At 44.6% G+C, this 20609-nt stretch overlaps 1 protein-coding gene across 3 annotated transcripts in view; it reads right to left on the bottom strand.

Annotated features, from left to right (window-relative positions):
• Nucleotides 1-5190: 5190 nt before the first annotated feature.
• The window catches only part of LOC137301126 (protein-arginine deiminase type-2-like), a 44860-nt gene continuing 29441 nt past the window's right edge, over nucleotides 5191-20609 (bottom strand). For all 3 annotated transcript variants that reach the window (XM_067970558.1, XM_067970557.1, XM_067970559.1), the window contains exons 10-17: nucleotides 19676-19787; nucleotides 15089-15196; nucleotides 13610-13755; nucleotides 11418-11565; nucleotides 8937-9030; nucleotides 8248-8324; nucleotides 8019-8150; nucleotides 5191-7518 (exon numbers count right to left, since the gene is read on the bottom strand). In XM_067970558.1, the coding sequence (XP_067826659.1) occupies nucleotides 7285-7518; nucleotides 8019-8150; nucleotides 8248-8324; nucleotides 8937-9030; nucleotides 11418-11565; nucleotides 13610-13755; nucleotides 15089-15196; nucleotides 19676-19787 (1051 nt within the window). In that variant the 3' untranslated portion in view covers nucleotides 5191-7284. The remainder of the gene's footprint in view (nucleotides 7519-8018; nucleotides 8151-8247; nucleotides 8325-8936; nucleotides 9031-11417; nucleotides 11566-13609; nucleotides 13756-15088; nucleotides 15197-19675; nucleotides 19788-20609) is intronic.

Genomic DNA, 20609 nt, shown 5'->3' with positions numbered 1-20609 from the left:
GCTGCTGATGGCCCACAGCGCCTCATGGATGCCCAGTTTTGTGCTGCTAGATCTGTTCTGAATCTATCCCATTTAGCACGGTGGTAGTGCCACACAACACGTTGGATGGTGTCCTCAGTGCGAAGACGGGACTTCATCTCCACAAGGACTGTGCGGTGGTCACTCCTACCAATACTGTCATGGACAGATGCATCTGCGACAGGTACATTGGTGAGGACGAGGTCAAGTAAGTTTTCCCCTCGTGTTGGTTTGCTCACCACCTGCCGCAGGCCCAGTCTAGCAGCTATGTCCTTCAGGACTCGGCCAGCTCGGTCAGTAGTGGTGCTACCGAGCCACTCTTGGTGATGAACATTGAAGTCCCCCACCCAGAGTACATTTTGTGCCCTTGCTACCCTCAGTGCTTCCTCCAAGTGGTGCTCAACATGGTGGAGGACTGATTCATCAGCTGAGGGAGGACGGTAGGTGGTAATCAGCAGGAGGTTTCCTTGCCCATGTTTGACCTGATGCCATGAGATTTCATGGGGTCCAGAGTCAATGTTGAGGACTCCCAGGGCCACTCCCTCCTGACTGTATATCACTGTACCGCCACCTCTGGTGGGTCTGTCCTGCCGGTGGGACAGGACATACCCAGGGATGGTGATGGAAGAGTCTGGGACGTTGGCTGAAAGGTATGATTCTGTGAGTATGGCTATGTCAGGCTGTTGCTTGACTAGTCTGTGGGACAGCTCTCCCAATTTTGGCACAAGTCCCCAGATGTTAGTAAGGAGGACCTTGCAGGGTCGACTGGGCTTGGTGTTTTTTTGCCGTTGTCGTGTCCGGTGCCTAGTGGTCCGATGCCGGGTGGTCCGTCCGGTTTTATTCTTATTATGACTTTTCGTAGCGAGATTTTACAACTGAGTGGCTTGCTAGGCCATTTCAGAGGGCAATTAAGAATCAACCACATTGCTGTGGGTCTGGAGTCACATATAGGCCAGACCGGGTAAGGACGGCAGGTTTCCTTCCCTGAAGGACATTAGTGAACCAGATGGGTTTTTACGACAATCCGGTAGTTTCATGGCCACCATTACTGATACTAGTATTTTAATTCCAGATTTTAATTTTAATTAATTGAATTTAATTAATTAATTGAATTTAAATTCGCCAGCTGCCGTGGCAGGATTTGAACTCATGACTCTGGATTTTAGTCCAGGCCTCTGGATTACTAGTCCAGTAACATAACCACTATGCTACCGTACCCGTTAAGTATCTGTGTGCACTCAGAAAGACTCCCATCATAACATAATTCATTCTGAGAACTTAGTAATCCTCTGGTGGGAAGGGTGGGATGGGAGCAGAATCCTCTTTAAAAAGTAACCATTCCTGTTGAATAGCTGAGCCATACAGACCAGAAAGGTCCCAGGTTCTGTGTCCAGTCTGTACTGAATTAGCTGATCTCAACTGGGGCAGTGGTATGGGTGCTACAGTTGCCCAAAGTGTTCTTCGAGAACATTATCTGGGTGGACATAAGGTGAAGGCAAGATTGGGTTTGGCTATGATGTCTTCTACATTCCAATAGCCAGACACTGCTCACTAAACTTGAGCATGAAGAATGGCCACTTTGCCGAGGTACCGAAGGGCAGTAGGTGTCTGCGGATCTGTAGACCACAGCATAATTTGGTGCTTTTGGGAGAGGAGAGGAGAAAATTGAGGGAATAAAAGAATAATATTTATATTTCTATTTGAATCGGGTGACCAAAGCTGACCTTTTTTACCACAAGAGAACAAACACTGCATTGTGCAATTCTCCAAACCACACATTACATATTGCAATCGCTATGTTGCCAACATTTTCATCTGATAATCACCTGTGCTTCCAATTCACTAAGATTAGCTATTTACAGATAAACAAGCTAACATATTTTATTGCACACTTAGTATATCATAACTGGGATTTCTGAGGTTACAATTGCCTCATTAAAAGTGAAATGAGAATGGGGAGTAGGAAAATGAACATTATACAAAAAAAAGCTGCTGATCAGTTTACAATGTTATTCCATATTCCTCATTTATATGATTAAAACATAAAATGCATATTTTTCATATATCAGATCTTTCTACATAACGGGGTAAATTTTAACCCCCAAGAACAGGCAGGTTGGGGATGGGGGGGGGGGGGTGGGGGGTATCCTCCATTTTCAGAGTGGGACAGCATCCAGGCTCCAACATGCCCACTTCTAGGTTTAACCCAGGCAGGTTTGATTGCGTGTGGAGAGCAGACACCAGGAAGTCCCGCCCCCACTTAAAGCCGGCAGGGCCGATACTTAAAAGGGCAATGTACCTCATTGAGCTCCTTGAGGTACTTAATATTTTGTGTATTGGAATAATAAAACAAATTTAACCTTACTTGTACGGGTTTCCCATCACTTCCCATTCATGTCAGGTGAAAGCAGGCGGGAAGGGCCGATTCCATGAGGTGAGTGCCTTTATTGCACTGCTTGTGGGCCTGGCGGGGCAGGAGTGCTTTATCCAGGCCTGACAAGCTCACCTGGCCGACAGGACCCCTGCAATTGACCAACACCCCCCTCCCCACACCACCAGATGGTGGACACCCCCACCCCGATGGTGGACGTCCACATACCTCCGACTCTTCACCGGGCCTCCAATGACCTCAGATCTTCTTCCCGGCCTCCTGATCTCTTCCTGGGCCCCCCCGAACTCTTCCTCAGCCCTCTCCCAAACTCTTCCCTGGCATCCCCCTTCCCGATCTTCTCCCCAGCCCATGATCCCTCCCTCCCTCTGAACCCCGGCTGGCTGCTGGGTGCAAAACCTGGAAGTGCAATTGATGGGCCTCATTAAAGTTGCGATCGTCACCACCCGCCCACTTACCTTCCAGGTTTCGCACCCGAAAATCCTCCCCCCTGCTCCCTTCCCGACTTGCAGTTAAAATTTACCCCAACATCTCACTCCGCACCTTATTGTAACTAATGCATGAGGGTAGCCAGGGTCAGCTCACCCCTTCACTCTTCCCTCTAGGGCAGCAAGCATTGGGTTGCATCAGACCAGTATCTCCAATACACAGTACAAGGTGGAAATATTTCCTGTGCCCTGGTATTCAGATCGCTTACTGCAACAAATACATATACTTGGACAGATGTGCTAGAATCATAGAATTGTTACAGCACAGGAGGCGGCCATTCGGCCCATCGAGCCTGTGCCCGCTCTTTGTAAGAGCAATCCAGCTCGTCCCATTCCCCTGCTCTTTCCGCGCAGCCCTGCAAATTTTTTCCCTTCAAATATTTATCCAATTCCTTTTTGAAAGCCACGATTGAATCTGCATTCACCATCCTTTCAGGCAATGTATTCCAGATCATAACTACTCGCTGCGTAAAAACGTTTTTCCTCACATCGCCTTTGCCAATCACCTTAAATCATATATTGCTCCAGTTTATATTAACGTAACAGAAATATTTTGTGACTGATGAATTTGAGTATGTCAGTAACATAAGAGGCAATCAACATTTTCATCAAATCTTTATTGCTTGCAATAGCATAGACATTAACCCTTGAAGTCTGTACACCAAATTATTCATTTTAAACTATTATTACCCTAAGCCCCGAGGTTATATTAAGGTTGCCAAGACTTCTGCATGCTTTTTGCAGCTACTTTCTTGTACAGGCTTGTGGATATCAATGCAATGGTGCAGCAAAAATGTAATAATCAAATGGAATCATTTTTCTCAATGGGCAAACTCACTATAGCACCACTGGCGAGCAGCTTCACTCCGGGGACCCACTATAAATTAAGACCAAAGATCTATCTGGTGGAAATGCCTCTCAGATAGTGCCAGAGGCCTTTATGCCATTGCTTGCAACCTAAGTTACCTTGAAATAGAAATGTTCCAGTTTATATTAACGAGGAAGGAGAGATTTCCTCAACCTCTCATTTGTAGGGATCAAACCGGAGCTATAATAGTGTCGCGGCTGGAACAAGGAGCCAATGCATGGGCCTCAAGGTCTTAGTGTGGCCTGGAATTAGAGTTTCATTAGAAGAAAGAGTTCCAGCACAGGACTGAGTTCATTCTCAAAAGCGTCCTACACTTGGAACTCCCTTCAACAAAATTAGAAACTTGTCATGGAGAACTGCAAGTTTAAACTCAAGTCCTCCAATGCCATTGTGCATTTTGTTACTAACTCACTGGAATACCTGACCTATTATTAGAATTATACTCTATCCTCTGAAGGTAAAATAAGTTTATGCAATTAAGGAACTATGCCACTCGGACCAAAAAAGGTTCCTGAGTCAATCCTTGGTCTGTGCTGAATTAGCTGATCTTAGCTAAGGCAGCAATAAGGCTCCATGATCGGTTTCAGTGTCCCTGGGTTAGGGAGGAGTAAATCACCCATTCAATGACTCCTGGTGACAATTGTGCATGTACGAGATGTTGGATTAAGGCAGGATCAGGCTCAGCTGAGATATCAAGATATGTAAAAAAAAATTATTGCAATTTTCCAGTTAAAATTTTCAATCAATAGTTCATCCTCTCAAGACAGTAAAAGCTAGGCTGTCTGGATCTACTGTATTCAAACAAATTAGCAATACCCGTTGTGGCATGCAACCTGTGCTGTTATGTTTTTTATTACACCTCTGTGAAGCGTTTTGTGACGTGTTAATGGTGCTATATAAATGCAAGTTGCTGTTGTTTACTTGGCTTAAATTAAAATGTAAGGAATCCTACAACACCAGGTTATAGTCCAACAATTTTATTTTAAAATCACAAGCTTTCGGAGATTATCCCCTTCGTCAGGTGAATGAGTGAAAGATTCTCAAATCGCATATCTTATATTAGGCTGGGACAGCATCACACTAATCAAAAGGTGTCGTTGTTGTTCAAACAGGCCAGTCACGGAGAACAGCACGTCCCAGTACACTGGATATACATTCTGTCTGTGTAATTGACACAAAGAGACCCAAATGGCAGAGAGAGAGAGAGAGAATATTAAAACAATAAAGTTATGTGTTTTAATATTCTCTCTCTCTCTCTCTCTTTCTGTCTGTGTAATTGACACAATGTATATCCAGTGTACTGGGACGTGCTGTTCTCCGTGACTGGCCTGTTTGAACAACAACGACACCTTTTGATTGGTGTGATGCTGTCCCAGCCTAAGATATGCGATTTGAGAATCTTTCACTCATTCACCTGACGAAGGGGATAATCTCCGAAAGCTTGTGATTTTAAAATAAAATCGTTGGACTATAACCTGGTGTTGTAAGATTCCTTACATTTGTCCACCCCAGTCCATCACCGGCATCTCCACATCATACATTAAAATGGGCATCATTTGCAAGGCAAACATCTGAGTTGACATCCACAGGAATGTAAATTCCAGATCAGAACAATTCATCTTTCAGCAACAAGTTTTATTTGGCTTAAAAATTCAACTCATTCGTAAGGGAAACTGAGTAAATACAGATGTTGAGATCTGACTATAGGACCCGAGGGGGAAAAAAAAATTGGATAAGGGCCATTTTTGGGCGTAGGAAGTGTGATGTGCTATTACCCCGCACCCAATGACCTCTGTGCAGTCAGGACGCAAGTTTCGGCCCACCCGAGGACTTACCTACAATCAGCATTCCATTCCAGGCCTTGTACGTGGAATCAATGCAATTCGCACTTTCCACCACCAGAGGGAAATCAATCTCTTAAAGGGAGGATGTTCCTTAGAAATCTCAAGGGTAGCTGGTACCTGTTATTTGCTGAAAATAACAGTCTACTGTCTGCACGGAGATCACACATCGCACACATAAAACACAAATGCAGGTCCCATCCCTATGTTTACACACTGATGAGTTATGTTAAAACATTGAATAAAGGTTGCGCACTATTAAATCCCACATCCTACAATCTGCACACCAGACCTCACCAAACTGCCAATCTGAGTTGGTACTAGGCCTGTGAGAGTGCAAGCACCAAGGCTCTCTGCTGATGCACCAAGGTCTCTAGTGCAAGAGGTGGACAGAAGGAGGGACATCCTATATCCACAGAGGGGGCGGGGGTGGCAAGAGGCCCTCCAGACATACACCCAAAAGGCAGAGAGAGGCAGCAGGGGATGAAGTCAATGCCAGGCGCACAGCATCATGAACATGGATGCAGTACAGGAAGAAGTTCAATGCTTTGACATGAATGGTCAAGGTGAGTGAGGTCAACTGTCAAGTGGCGTCTCCTACCAACTGCATCACGCACTACACTCCCCATCCCCCACATACCAACAAACTCTTTCCATCAGTACTCAACTCTTCCAACCAGGTGCTTCCTCTCACCCTTATACATCACCACTGTTTCAAGCCGCCCACCCACAACTCACAGGCCACACACACTGGCAGCTATTCAACCACGACAGGCACATCACCTAGACACACGTCCCACTTTCATGCAGGAGAAGGTGGTGCATATCAAGAGGCAGCAAGTAGCAGTGGCATTTAGCCCCTTGAACCTGTTCTGCCATTCAATGAGATCATGGAGGACTTGTGACCTAACTCCATATACCCACCTTAGCCCCATATCCCTTAATATCCTTGGTTCACAGAGATCTATCAATCTCAGATTTAACTTTCACAAGTGAGCTCGCATCAACTGCCATCTGCAGAAGAGCGTTCCAAACATCTCCCACCCTTTGCGTGTAGAAGCATTTCCTAACTTCACTCTGGCTCTAAATGTTAGGCTACGTCCCCGCATCCTAGTATTCAAGTGCAGGAGACCTCCAAAAACAGTTACAAATGTCTCGGCAGCCAGAGGCAGTAATCCAGCCATTAACCTGTAAATCCTGCATGGTCCCTTTAAATAGCACTGGTGGGGGGTCCTCCAGGCACTCTAAGACATGTTCAGATGGTCGGGGTTAAGACTGTGCGTTGAGTTGAGCATTAAGTCCCAAAATGGTGTCGATCACTTTAAATCAGCGTTGTACGCTGATTGAAGCCATTTTCTCCCTATTTTACATGATTCCAGCGTTAGTTATCTGCGCCTGCACTAACTCCTATACCAAGATGGCGTCTGGCGTATATCACGCTGAAAACATGTGTTGCATCCAAGACGCCATCTTGGATGTCGGAGAGGCCATGTAGCGCGAAACAACGGGTGCTACAAGGCCCAATTTAGTGCCAGAGGTGTTTGAATAGCACAGGTTGCATGCCAATGTCCGGGTATTGTTAGGCGCTATTGTCAGCAGGTTGCATGTTATCAAGGTTATGCAAAAGCAAAATGAAAACTAAAGCAATGTTTTGTTACTTATGGCAATTGTAACTGGTAATTACATCTCCATATTCCACCACTTCAAAGCAAATGACTTCCGACGAACATTGGAGCCGCAGTGAACTTCTCCACTCAACAAATGGTAAGCAGCAAAGTCATCGATGAAGTTACAATCCAGGCCAAGTGGTTCTAGTGCTGAGCGTACCGCAGATTCCAGTGGACATTTTCCATTTATCAGAGGTCCAAACGGTTTTGGAATGCCCAGATGTTTGCCGAGGACTATCATGTTCACCTAAAGGGACACAGAAAGAAAGAGTTCTTTTACTCATTAGCACTGTCAAACAGTCGGAATGATAAGAGAAAGATGCATGAGGCAAATAAGAGGGACACAGACAAAAAAGGTAGCGAGAAAGAGAAAGACAGAGAGAGAGAGGGAAGATAAATGAGTGAAAGACAAAAGCAGAGGACAAAAATTATATGATGAGGAGGAAAAGGATGAATGATGATCAAGTGGATAATGAACAAAGAAAACTGAAGGTGGAGGAGGAGGCGGCAGATAAAACAAATACCCATTCTGACAATTAATTTCTCATAGTTGACACACAAAATAGGTCCCATATTATGTTTGTAAATTATCTGAGCCAAGGTTCAATTCCTGCAGAGGTGCTGAGCAGAGACCAGACATCTCCCAGCTGGGGTGGGTTGGTTCTAATGGCTGTTCTTATGCACCTCTGAGCAACCAGCAAGCAGATGCTGAGACCAAGCCACTCACCGTCACCAGTTTCCACTTACCAAATCTGGAAAGAATGCTTCTGCTGCTTGGTAAGTCTTGTGCAACTCAAATAACACAGGAATATCAATAATATCATCTTCATCCAATCCCAATTCCATCTTTAAGATGTCTCGGTTCCAATCAATGCATTGCTGAGAGGAAGGCAGACAGAAATTGAAATATTTATGCAATAATTTTTTGCACAAGAACACAATTACACTACATTATTATATTATTCTATTGACTCACCTGTACATAAGCATTATCTTCAAGCAGTTTTTGATTGCTTAGGATTTCATTAATTGTGACCAATTTTCTCATTAGACCTGGTTGTGAAACACAAAAGCATTATTACTGTTTCTTACTCAGCTGGCTCCTTGAATATCTCCTCATTAACTTTAAATTGTGGCTTGTGAGACTAACAATTCCACCCATTAGTGATCTGCTGTCCACCTCCTTGTTCCTGATAGTGTACAATCTTCCTTAGAGTCATTCTGTCCTTGTTTTTGCTATTTCTGTTTATCAGCCCTCTCAATGAAAGAACACCTGAGCACATACTGGCTCATGAGGGGTGCCTGGAAAGTGGTCTGCCTGTGGGAAGGCTCCTGGTCTCCACTCTGCATGTCCTCCATCTGATTATGACCATTAACGTATACAGGGAATCAAAGCCACAAACCCATGTGTATCTTTTACTTTTGGGTCCTCCCCTTGCCAACATTACATGATTATATATAGAAATAACTACAATGGCTTGCTATTTCTATTCATAATCATGTAATGTATCAAATAAGAACATATTCAAGGGAGACCCATGTTCATTTCACCAGCAGAGAGCACACATTTTGCATGGTGGACATTGTCACTTTAAACTCTGAGTAAGGAAGAAATTGGGTTTGACTTGTCTACTACTGAAATAGTACAACTGGTCAGAAACTCACCTTGAAACATTTGGGCTTCCCCATGACCCTCTTGTTGTAGCTTCATGAACAACTTGCAGCAAGCATCGGGACTGACCAGGAGAAGCCGAAAACCCTGCAGGAACACAGGGCAAATATTGATACTCGAACACTGACTTTCTGTCAGCAGTGCATCCTGACTGACCGATCCACTGTGTTGCCTTGTCTTTTTTCTCCCTGCATTCGTATGAAGTAGTAGTGGGGGAAGGCCATTCCTCTAACTTCTCTCCCGACCAGGGATTGGCCATCATGATCCCTCCTTATCCTCCTCGACCTTACTGCAGCCTTTGACACAATCGATCACATCATCATTCTCCAACACCTCTCCTCTGTTGCCCAGCTTGGTGGGACTGCCCTTGCTTGGTTCCAATCTTACCTATCCAATAGTAGCCAGACCATGTCTTACCAATGGCTTCTCTTCACACCCCTACACCAACGCCTCAGGAATTTCCCAGTAAATCTGAGCATGGTGCGGATGAACCAACGGTCCTTAAAGCAACTTCTGCAGTACGCCCAGAAAAATGTTCCTAACCAGCTTTGTCAATGATGTTCATTCAGTGCTGGCAGCTCCCCAATATTGTTCTAATGAAGCTGGATCATGAAAATGGTTTGGGCCTCTGGTGAGCTACATCAACTTTTCCATCTCTGGCCTCTTGTGCATCCCCCCTCCCTCGTCCCACCATTGGTGGCCGTGCCTTCACTCACCTTCCTCCCAAGCACCAGCTCAAATACATATACCCCAAATACATATACCCCAGGAAATTTAGATAGTGAGATAGAGGGGCATGCAGTGGGTGAGAAATAGAGTACAAATGAGCAGTCTGCTGCCAAAGAAGCCTGGGTTGCGAGAGTGGAACAGGCTATCTCTTGTCACTTTGACAGGCTGGGGGATCATGTAGGGAGAACCATGAAGCAGGGTCTAGCTATGGATCAGCTACACTCTGCCTTAACCAGCTCAAATATAAACATGGAAGAGCTGAGAAGAGGAATCCAATGGAACCCCTTTTAGTTCCTGTTCCAGTTGCCCCAGGCCTCAGGTTAAGAATATAAGAAATAGGAGCAGGAGTAGGCCATACGGTCCCTCAAGCCTGCTCTGCCATTTAATAAGATCTTCGACTTCAACTCCACTTTCCCACCCGATCCCCATATCCCTTGATTCCCTTAGAGTCCAAAAGTCTATCGACCTCAGCCTTGAATATACCCAACGACTGAGCATCCACAGTCCTCTGGGGTAGAGAATACCAAAGATTCATCACCCTCTGAGTGAAGAAATTTCTCGTGATCTCAGTCCTAAATGGCCGATCCCTTATCCTGAAACTATGCCCCCTAGTTCCAGACTCTCCAGCTAGGGGAAACAGCCTGAGCATCTATCCTGTCAAGACCTCTAAGAATTTTATATGCTTCAGTGAGATCACCTCACATTCTTCTAACCTCTAGGGAATATAGACCCATTCTACTCAATCACTCCTCACAGGACAACCCTCTCATCCCAGGAATCAATCTAGTGGCAAGTATATCCATCCTTAGGTAAGGAGGCCGAAACTGTACACAGTACTCCAGGTATGGTCTCACCAAAGCCCTGTGCAATTGTAGCAAGTCTTCCTTACTCTTATACTCCAATCCCCTTGCAATAAAGGCCAACGTACCATTTGCCTTCCTAATTGCTTGCTGTACCTGCATGTTAACTTTGTGTTTCATATACAAGGACACCCAAATCTCTCAACACCAACATTTAATAGTTTCTCACCATTTAAAAAATATTCTGTTTACCTATTCTTCCTACCAAAGTGAATAACCTCACATTTCCCACATTATATTCCATCTGCCACCTTCTTGCCCACTCACTTAACCTGTCTATTTCTGTGCAGACTCAGTCCTCCTCACAGCTTACTTTCCCACTTAACTTTGTATCGTCAGCAAATTTGGATACATTACACTCGGTCCCTTCATCCAAGTCATTAATATAAATTGTAAATAGCTGAGGCCCAAGCACTGATCCTTGCGGCACCCCATTAGTTACAGTCTGCCAACCTGAAAATGATCCGTTTATCTCTACTCTGTTTTCTGCCTGTTAACCAATCCTCAATCCATGCTAATATATTATCCCCAACCCCATGAGCCCTTATCTTGTGTAACAAAGACACAATTCAGTGTCTGCTTTTCATAATTTACATTTCCTGTCTCTGTTGTCAGTGTCACTGGGGTTGAATTTCCATGGGGGTTCTCCTGATCGCCCACCATAACATCGGCTTAAGATCTGCGAAAACCCTGCAGAAACCACGTAAATTCTGTATACACCGTTTCTGTAGATCTTCTGCCAAAGTTACATTGGAAGAACCCCTTCCTCTCCCCCACCCCCATGGAAGTTTACCCCTATTATCTCTAATCACAGACTTTCAGAATATACCAACAACAAAATAAATAAGTCTGATCCTGGTCACATGGTAGAATGTAATTGGTTACCTTTCTGTCAGGGGCTGGAACAAAGGTCATGAACTCATCCACATGACCTACGGCCAACCAGTCAGAGAAAAGCTCAATAGGAGACTGCACTTTCTGAGCATACAGGAAGTCCCGCACGACCTTAGACATGTTTCTCCCATCAGACGTCCTAGAGCAATAATAATAAAAAAATACGTACTTTCACTTTTAAAAATCTTCAAGGTTTGAAGAACAAAAGTTTCAAACTTCTGAGTCTTTGGCCTCTGCTGTTTCAAATTAACACCAAAACCTAGATCTAGGAATGAGAACAAACTCAGGCCAGAGAGCCAAACCTGTTGGATCTTCTCTACTTTGAATGAATTCAATTCTATCATGATTATTGCTCACTTAAGTTCTTTACCAATTTTCCCTGCAGTTTCACAAGGACGTCTATACCAGTCTGCAATCAGTAGCTTTGACCTGATCAAGACTGCAGATCCTCAGCAAATACCAGGGCAGATCTAAGCCACAAAACAAAAACTTAGGGGATCGATAATGCTACACATGCAACACATATTAATGCAGGTGTGTCACAGGTGCTATATGCATTGTGCACAAATGGGCCAACCTCACCATATAAAACGAGATCAGATCATTTGCATAATTTACTGGTGCTGCGGGATCATTTCATGACACACTGGGAGCATCAGTACCATGCGTTTGAGTGCCAGCAAGCAATAATGGGCTGCTAGCTGCCCGTTATGTGCTGGATACTTTCTCTGCGTAGGTAGGAGGGCAAGGGAGGAGGCGGAGAGGCACTGGACAAACAGGGCAGGGATGCCCGAATTTTTTTTTTCCAAATTTGGGCCTTGAATTTCTTCAAGGGTTCCACCAATCTCCCACTGTAACTCTAGTGGAAGCCCAGGGAAATTGTGCAGTTGGGGAATTTCCTCAATGCTTTGTCATAAACAGGACTTCTTTCTGCCGCTCAATACAAATAACAGGCAAGGGCGGGGCCAGGGATGAGAACTCCACTAAGCCAAAAGTTCCCACTTTTGATCCACAGTTGGAACCCAGCATTTGAGTGACGACCGGTAAGCTCAATGAGTGGAAACGTACCGGCCTCCATGAGGTCAATGGTGGGGTACAGGCCAGACAAGTGGCCTAAACCCCCAAAGTGATGAATTTTTAAAAAAGAATGCACCTGATCGGGCCCCCTTGCTCAGGGACCTAATAGAAGATTTGCCGAGATTGGGGAGGAACCTGGGTGACTCAGCCACTACCCCACCCACCCGCCCCGCACAGGTGGAGCAATGCTGGGGCTTCAGTGGCCATGGGACAGGTGGATGACAGAGATTCACCTAAATGGTGGTTGAGCCTGACTGCCCCATGCTAAGGAGGTGCCCCGGCAGGGTTAGTGATAGAGGGTGCTGATGGGCGCGATCTGTTACAGTTACAACCCAAGGAACTTCTGGAGGTCCTCGCTTCAACCAGCTCAAACTAAACTGAAATTGACTGAGTAGATGGGTCTAAGTGATAGTCCAGGGCAGTCTAAGGTTTGCCTGCGTTAAATGAGTTAGCGATAGCCAGCTCTGAAGTAGAGCAATCCATGGTGCTGCGAGTCAAAGAGAGAAAAAAACTACACATACTGGAAATCTGAAGTTAAAAAGAAGAAAATTCTGGAAACAAAGCAGAGCCATCAGAAAAAGGAAGGGGAGGATAACTCCTTCAGCTAATGGTTATAAAACCTGTGAGCAGTTTTTTTTTTAAAAGTTGGAAAAAGCTGCTACAGTCAGTGTGTAGATAACCTCTTCCTTCAGTTGCTGGCCGGTCCCCTGTGTATTTCCAGCATTTGGACAGGGCACTTAAGCACAAAATACACTTCATTGCACAGGGAAACTGGTACCAGAGAGAAAACTACAGGCCGACAATTGTGATTCCATGTTGGATTTAAAGGCTGATTGAGTTTCATGTTTGTCCAATTAAAAGTATCTTCAAAAAATAGAAATGCTTGTTGTAAGACTGAACTTAGAAAAATAAAGGACATAGAGGGGTCACACTAGGGCACATCAAAGAGCTTGCTGGCTCTCACCATCTAGGCTCACAGATGAAGAATAGTCACTAGGGCAAGGTACTGGAGGGTGGCTGGCACCTGAGAAATACACCCCAGGAGAGATGGGGGGAGAACCCTTCACCTTGGTCTCCCTCCCCCAAAATTAATAAAATAACTTTACGTGGGAAAAGCGCTTCCGATGATAATCCTTCCCATTGGATATTTTTTTCCTTTCACGGTCACTGGAGGGCTGACCTCCAAATTCCCAAAGGAGTCCAGGCTGTTGACCTCATCAGATGTTCTGGTTACATGTCCAAAATCTGGGCCCTGGACAAATTATACAACAGAGTCAAAGATGAGATTCAAGTCAACAAATTTAATTAAAAATAAATTTTTGATGAATTTTTTGTGTTCATCAAGGTGAAAGGAATGGAATTTTTTTCACTTTTTTACCCCCATTAACAGCATTAAGCACACTCAGATCAGGCATAGGATAGTCCAGATGTAAAGGACCCTGCATTATCCCTATTTAGCACTCCCAAGTCATGTTCAGCACAGGCTAGATGCAGAGTGGAGTTCTCTACTCTCCCATCAAGCACTCCTGATGATTATCCAGTGATCCCCCTCTGGAAAGTGAACCCCCATATGAAAGTCAACTGATAGAGTTGCCAACCTTCCAGGAATTAAATATTAATCTCCTTAATACTGCTGCAAGCAACTTGGGCGAAAAATCTTAGGGGCATTAAATAATATGTGCTTTTTTCATTTTCTTTGAAAGCTTTCGTTTATTAGTTATAAAAATATGGGAGAAGAGAAAAACGCTGATCATGCATTCAGATAAGGAAGCCTCTGTTCACTTTCCAATCTGTGTGGGAAGGCATTGCGTTGCAAGGATGGATGTGTTGGGCGACCAATGGTGGTAGCATGGGGGCGGAGTGGTTGGAGGTGGGAAGCCATGTGATGAAACCTCCAGGAATACGGCAACCCTATCAACTGAGGATATGATCGGGTGAGGCTATGGTGTACCTCACTGTAAAATAGCCTGCTAACATTCACTACCTAGGGTCACAAATGGGGAATGACTACTTGGTAACATACAAGCAGGGTGCACGATCCCAACAAGAGTCAGCATCTTGGAAGTGAGGAGAAGACTGAAGGGATAAAAATGTATACTAAAGTCACACACCACAGAAACATTGGGCCCGATGTTTAAGGTTGGGGGGGGGGGGGGGAGGTGGTCAGCAAAGATCGCTGGGCATAAGGAGGAGTCGGATCGGCAATCACAAAGGAGGAAAAGATCATGGGGCAGAAGGCTTGGGATCGCAGGGGCAGGGGGGTGGGTTGGCCAATCGCAGCAGAAGGTTCGCTGGGGCCAGGGGAAGCATTCCTGCTCCTCCTGGCTCAAAAGCAGTGCTATAAAAAGCATTTACCTGCTTGATCCAGCTGTTCCCGTCTCCATTTAGCTGCCGGGTTTCCCGAGCTCTGAGAAACCTGGCCGGCCAGCGTTAAATTTAAATCAGACTCCCAACTGTATTGTGGGAGCCTGATTTAAATATTATAATGAACTGTTCCGCCACGAGAGGCGATTTTTAATTTTTAACCACCCCCCAACCTCTCCCACCCATCATGGGGGGTTAAAATTCCCCCCATTGTGTCTCACCAGGAGTTTTTGGTAGGGAAACTTGCTCAGTCCACGATCTCGAGGAGAATCCAATACAACAGGGAAGTATTTGTGAGGGGCCTCCGTGTAACCGAGTTCAATTTCATCCTGAAAGAAAGAGAAAGGTCAGTTTGGCTATCCCTCAAGACAAGGTGGAAAAAGACAAAGAAACAAAAAGTGAGGCAAAAAAAAAAAGAGACGATAGGATTGGAAAAATGTGAGAGAGAAGAGGAGAGACGAAAGGTATAGACAAGCAGACAGATTCTATAGATGCAGTGGGGGATAGGTGTAAAACACAGATAAGTGGATGGGTAAAGAGAGGGATAATGAGGGAGGATGCCACTGCAGTGATACCTGGGTGGGGTGTGCTTTAGAGCACCAGCAGGAGGATGTCACAACCACCTGTGACCAGCATTCCTCCATTTCTGCTGGCTATCAGTAAAAGGCAAGCTTCCTCCATTTAAACTTGGCATTCCTCGACTCTGCAAACTGAAAAAGTTTCAAGGGGTAAATTTTCATGTGTCCAATTCCATTGGTTGGAAGGCAGGCGCTGAAAGCTGAATTCTGTTAAAGGAAGGACAATTTTTGTGGGGCTAGGAAGATTATTCATGCTCCTCCTGGCTCCACAAATATTCAAAAATTATATCTTTGAGTGGGTTCCAGAGGTCTCTTTAAGGACCACTGGTTAGGCCGCTCCACATATAGTTCCACTGGGTGGGGCTTGCACAGCACACACTCTGCCCAGTGGAGTCCAAATTGCATTGGGGTCCTATGTATGTAATAGGACCCTTATTTGCACCGGCTAATGAGGTGCGGCCTGGATATCATATATGAAGGACCCCCACCAAAATGGCGGAGGCCCAGATGGCAGTGCTAGGTGCTGCGTTGCAATTTGTGGCCCATTTTCGCCCAAAAATGGGGATGAAAATCGTCCCACGTTTGCTCTGGTATTTATGGACTTTGATTTTGCTAGCTTGGTGAACTTGGGGTGTACTGTAGACAGAAGTTGTAAGGAAACCATATTGATTTTCTCACTAATGCTTTGTTCCAAAGAGCCAACCAATACATCAAGTTCCCCCTGGAGCTCCAGGGACAACAAGCTCAGGCCATGGGCTTCTTCCAAGTGACAGGACTTCCCAAAATTGAGGGTAGTTGATGATACCCGTGTAGCCCTTCAGGATCCTGCTGAAAGTAGAGTCCCCTACATGAATTGCAAGGACTTCTATTCCATCAATGTGCGGCTTATGAGAGATCATCAACATCACATTGCAGGTTACTGCCGAATTTCCAGGCTGCACTTATGGTGCCTTCATTTTAATGGCAATCTTCAATACCACCTGTCTTTGCCGATCCTCAGTGAATGAAAAGCTGGCTCCTGGGGGATCAGCGATAGCCGCTGCTGCTTTGGCTCATGATCCCACAACCCAGCCAAATGCCAGTGTAGGGAGGTCCATGGCTTCACTAGTGCCATAATTGAGAATATGATGGGTACCTTAAGCAGTGTTACAAATGCCTGGACAGGTTAGGGAGGCATTCTGATGTACCATCCAGAAAAAGTTTTCCCCATCACTGGTGTGTTGCATTTTCCTTAACCTGGTCAATAAGAGAGGCATCCACCTGAAGGAGCTGCAGCATGAACCTACAAAAGAGCAGCTATTGAATGAGAATGAGGATGTTGAAGAAGACAAGGAGGTAGTCCCACAAGGCCCTTTGAGAGCTGGCAGAAAGGTCTTGCCACTCCAAATACAACTTCCCACTCCTCTTGGGAAAAAAAAAGATCCCCACCCTCCTCCTCCCCCATCAACACAATTCCTCTTGTCTACACATTTCTGATACTCACATTTGGAATAAAACTGCTGACTCAACCATTGATGCACACAAATAATTTATTAATCAAAAGGTGAAGTGTCTCTGTCCCAACTAGTGGAGGCCAAGTCATTAAATATATTCAAGAAGGAGTTAGATATATTTCTTAATGCTAAAGGAATATGGGGAAAAAGCGGGAACAGGGTACTAAGTTAGACGATCTGCCATGACCATTTTGAATGGCGGAGCAGGCCCGAAGGGCCGAATGGCCTATTCTTGCACCTATTTTCTATGATTCTACAGCCTGTCCTCTTACTAACAGCATATGCTATGCTTGACTGTCTGTTCTAGTGGCTCTCCAACTCTGTCAGACTGATGGTCCATCTTAAAGTATTCAAAGCGGCCTCTGTCGTGAGGGGCTGTGATGCAGGTGGCCCTGCTGTTGCCACTCCTCCCAAAGCTATATTCTTTTCATGCCGTGCTTGAACACCTCACACATATTATGGACTCCTCCACATTTGCTGCTATGTACTGAAAGTTACAAAGAGATACTCTAATGACTTAAACAACCTCTTATGCTCTGAAAGCATTCACCTTTTAAAAGCTGGGCTCTGGAAATCTGGATCCTTGGGATCACCAACTGAGAAGGGAGGCAACTTCACCCTATGCAATGAAGTAGTGCAAGGTGAGGTGCTTGGTGTCTGGTCCAGGGAGAATCCTGCTCACGTTTGTGTGCCATAGCTGCAGGGACAAAGTCTCTTTTTCCTACCAGTTGCCTGAGAACAACTTACTGTAGATCTGCCTAAGGAAGCAGGTGGCATGGTGCTGCGTATGTATGTCAGCTTGTGTGTTCGTACGTGAGAGCATATATGATGGCGTGCAAAAGAAACAGTGTCATACAAACCCTGCATTGGGTCATGGCCTCCTGCTTCCCCACCTCCAGCCTCCTCAGGCATTGTAGACGTGCACCCAAAAGCAGATGCTATGCATACCCGGACACACCTAGTGCATGTAAATGACCCCTGACCAGAAATACGTGCATGTTGGGAAAGTCCAGGTGGAGCGGACATTCGACGTGCTGTTTGCTCGGGTGTAAGCCCGAGAAGATAGTTGGTCCTCTTAGTTTTACTTCTGACTAGTAACTTGAAACTATGTTCCTAAGGAAACAGCTGAAATCATTTAAGCCTAAGAATTGTTGTTGCCGATATTAGCACACGAACATTTAAAACTTTTGTTATGACATTCCTCTTTCCGCTATTTTAACAGATATTAATCTGTTTATTTTAAAGCTACTTCCCCAACAATCTGCCTCAGCCCCAAACTCAAGTGCATCCTGCTTTCTAACCATTCCATGGCCCTCTAAGTGAGATTGCTAATTTCATGTTAACAAATACCAGGTGAGTGCAGTTTTGTATTGTGGGTCCATATCTATTCGGAACTGGATTGAGATTGCCCAAATTAATTTCACACAGGCCCTTTATAGCCAGCAGTCACAGGGAGTCGATTTAAATCCAACTTACTTGATGAAAGGCCAATTTTTTAACCTATCTGCACCACCCAAAACCTTGAACAGCTCCCTTTTTGATTTACAATTCTCACAAATTTTAGTGAATACCACCAGCGTTCTTCCAAACAAGAGTTAAAGAATAAGAGACTGTGTTTATTTCAAATGGTCGCTTGCTTCTTTATCCCTAGGAAACGAGTTTAGTTAATTAGGTTAACGTAAATCCCAGCATCTGTGTTTTCCTGGTGTTAATGGGATTGGACTGTGAAAATTCAGGTTAGAATCAGGAATTATTTATATAAAGTTCACAATTTTAGAACATCAACTTTAAGTGCGGTTTCATAAATCCTTGTAACTGAGAATGAAAGTAACTTATGAGTGAAAGTGGCCATGGACTGCACTAACCCTATAACGTGTTATTTCATTTTATTTATGTTTGAGAATAACTTCAAAATTGCTCTGCTTTCTGAAACTCTGGACTCGGTAATATTTGTACTTTAACAAAATGGATTAAAGACTTAAGAGCCTGGATATTCCAGCCCCCTCCCGCCCAAGAATTGGCGACCAGGGCCGCAATGTGACTCAAAGATGCTCCGCCCACGCATTGTCCCACCCCCAGGTGCGCGGCGCAGGTTCCCCCAATCAGAGCGGAGGACATGCAAATAAGGCTGGATGATGTCATTACGCCTCTAACTATGTTGGACTGAAGGCCTGTGAATAAATAGCAGTGGATTAACCAGGCTGGCGCCATATTTTAGTCAGGTATTGAATCATAATCCTCTGGGGAGGTTCCTGTTGTTATTTTAATGTGTTTATTTCCAGAGGACTGAAGCCGTGGCTTTTGCTTGGGAGGATTTAAAGGGGTCTAACCTGCCTCTTTTAAATGGAGGTTAATATGCCCTGGTTGATTGAGAGCTTATTCATATTATGCTTGGTATTCTTAAATGTAAAGGGAGAGGAGGTGGAAATACTGGAACAGAGGACATAGCTGCATCAGAGCACATAGCTGCATCAGAGCAGACTGAGGAGGGTAAAGAATTATCCAGAAAGCAGACACTACCAAGCAAGGAGCTCTTTCCTGCAGCTATGTGAGCAACAATGTATAAGAAGATTCTGTTTCCCAAAAGATGCTGTCTGTGACCTTTATAGCATACCTGAGGCCATACTCTAGGAATAATACCTGTTCTGTCTGTGGAGGTGATGGTCACTACAGAACTCACCTTTTATGTAGGCTCAGTGTTACTGCAGACTGGAATTTTAGGAATTCATTGTTTTACCTGTATCCAGCGATCGTTGCGATTCACATACTCCGAACAAATTGTCAGCTTGCACTTTGCTTTTTCCACCACAGCTGTGAATTCCTTCAGGAATTTTTCATTATTTTTTACACTAAGGAAAAATGAAATTCCAGAGAGTGGAACAGCTGAATTAGATCACCCATTAATCTTCTATACTCTAGGAAATACAAGCTAAGTCTATGCAACCTGCCCTTGTATTTTAACCCTTTTAGCCCTGGCATCATTCTGGTGAATCTGCGCTGCAGCCTCCAAGGCCATTATGTCCTCCCTGAGGTACCCAGAACTGAATGCAGTACTCTAGAAGTGTAACCAGAGCTTTATACAATTGTAGCATAACTTTCACCCTTTTGTAATCTAGCCTTTTTGAAATAAAGGCTAACATTCCATTAGCCTTTTTAATTTTTTTTGTATCTGTCCACTACCTTTTTAGTGATTTCTGTACATGGACCCCTAAATCTCTCTGTTCACAGTTCCTAGCTTCTCACCATTTAGAAAATACTCATCTATTTTTCTTTGGTCCAAAGTGGATGACCTCACACTCCCCCACATTGAACTCCATTTGCCACAGTTTTGTCCATTCATTTAACCTACCAATGTCTCTTTGCAACTTTCTGCTCCCATCTATACTATTTACTGTGCTGCCTAACTTAGTGTCATCAGCAAACTTGGATATATGGCTCTCTATTTCTTCATCCAAGTTATTGATATAGTGAAAAGATGAGGCCTCAGTACAGATCCTGGGGAAAACAGAGGCACCACTAATCACATCCTGCCAATTGGAGTACATACCCATTAGTCCCACACTCTGTCTCCTACTTCCTAACCAATTCCCTACCCATGTCAATAGGTTGCCTCTAATTTTGTGCACTCATTTTTGCTGCTAATCTCTTGTTTGGAAAATCATTGAATGCTT

The sequence above is a fragment of the Heptranchias perlo genome, chromosome 32 (genome assembly GCF_035084215.1).
Source record: "Heptranchias perlo isolate sHepPer1 chromosome 32, sHepPer1.hap1, whole genome shotgun sequence".
Taxonomy (NCBI): Eukaryota; Metazoa; Chordata; class Chondrichthyes; order Hexanchiformes; family Hexanchidae; genus Heptranchias; species Heptranchias perlo.
Note: the sequence above shows the minus strand (reverse complement) of the source record. Positions and strands in the feature narration are given on the sequence as shown.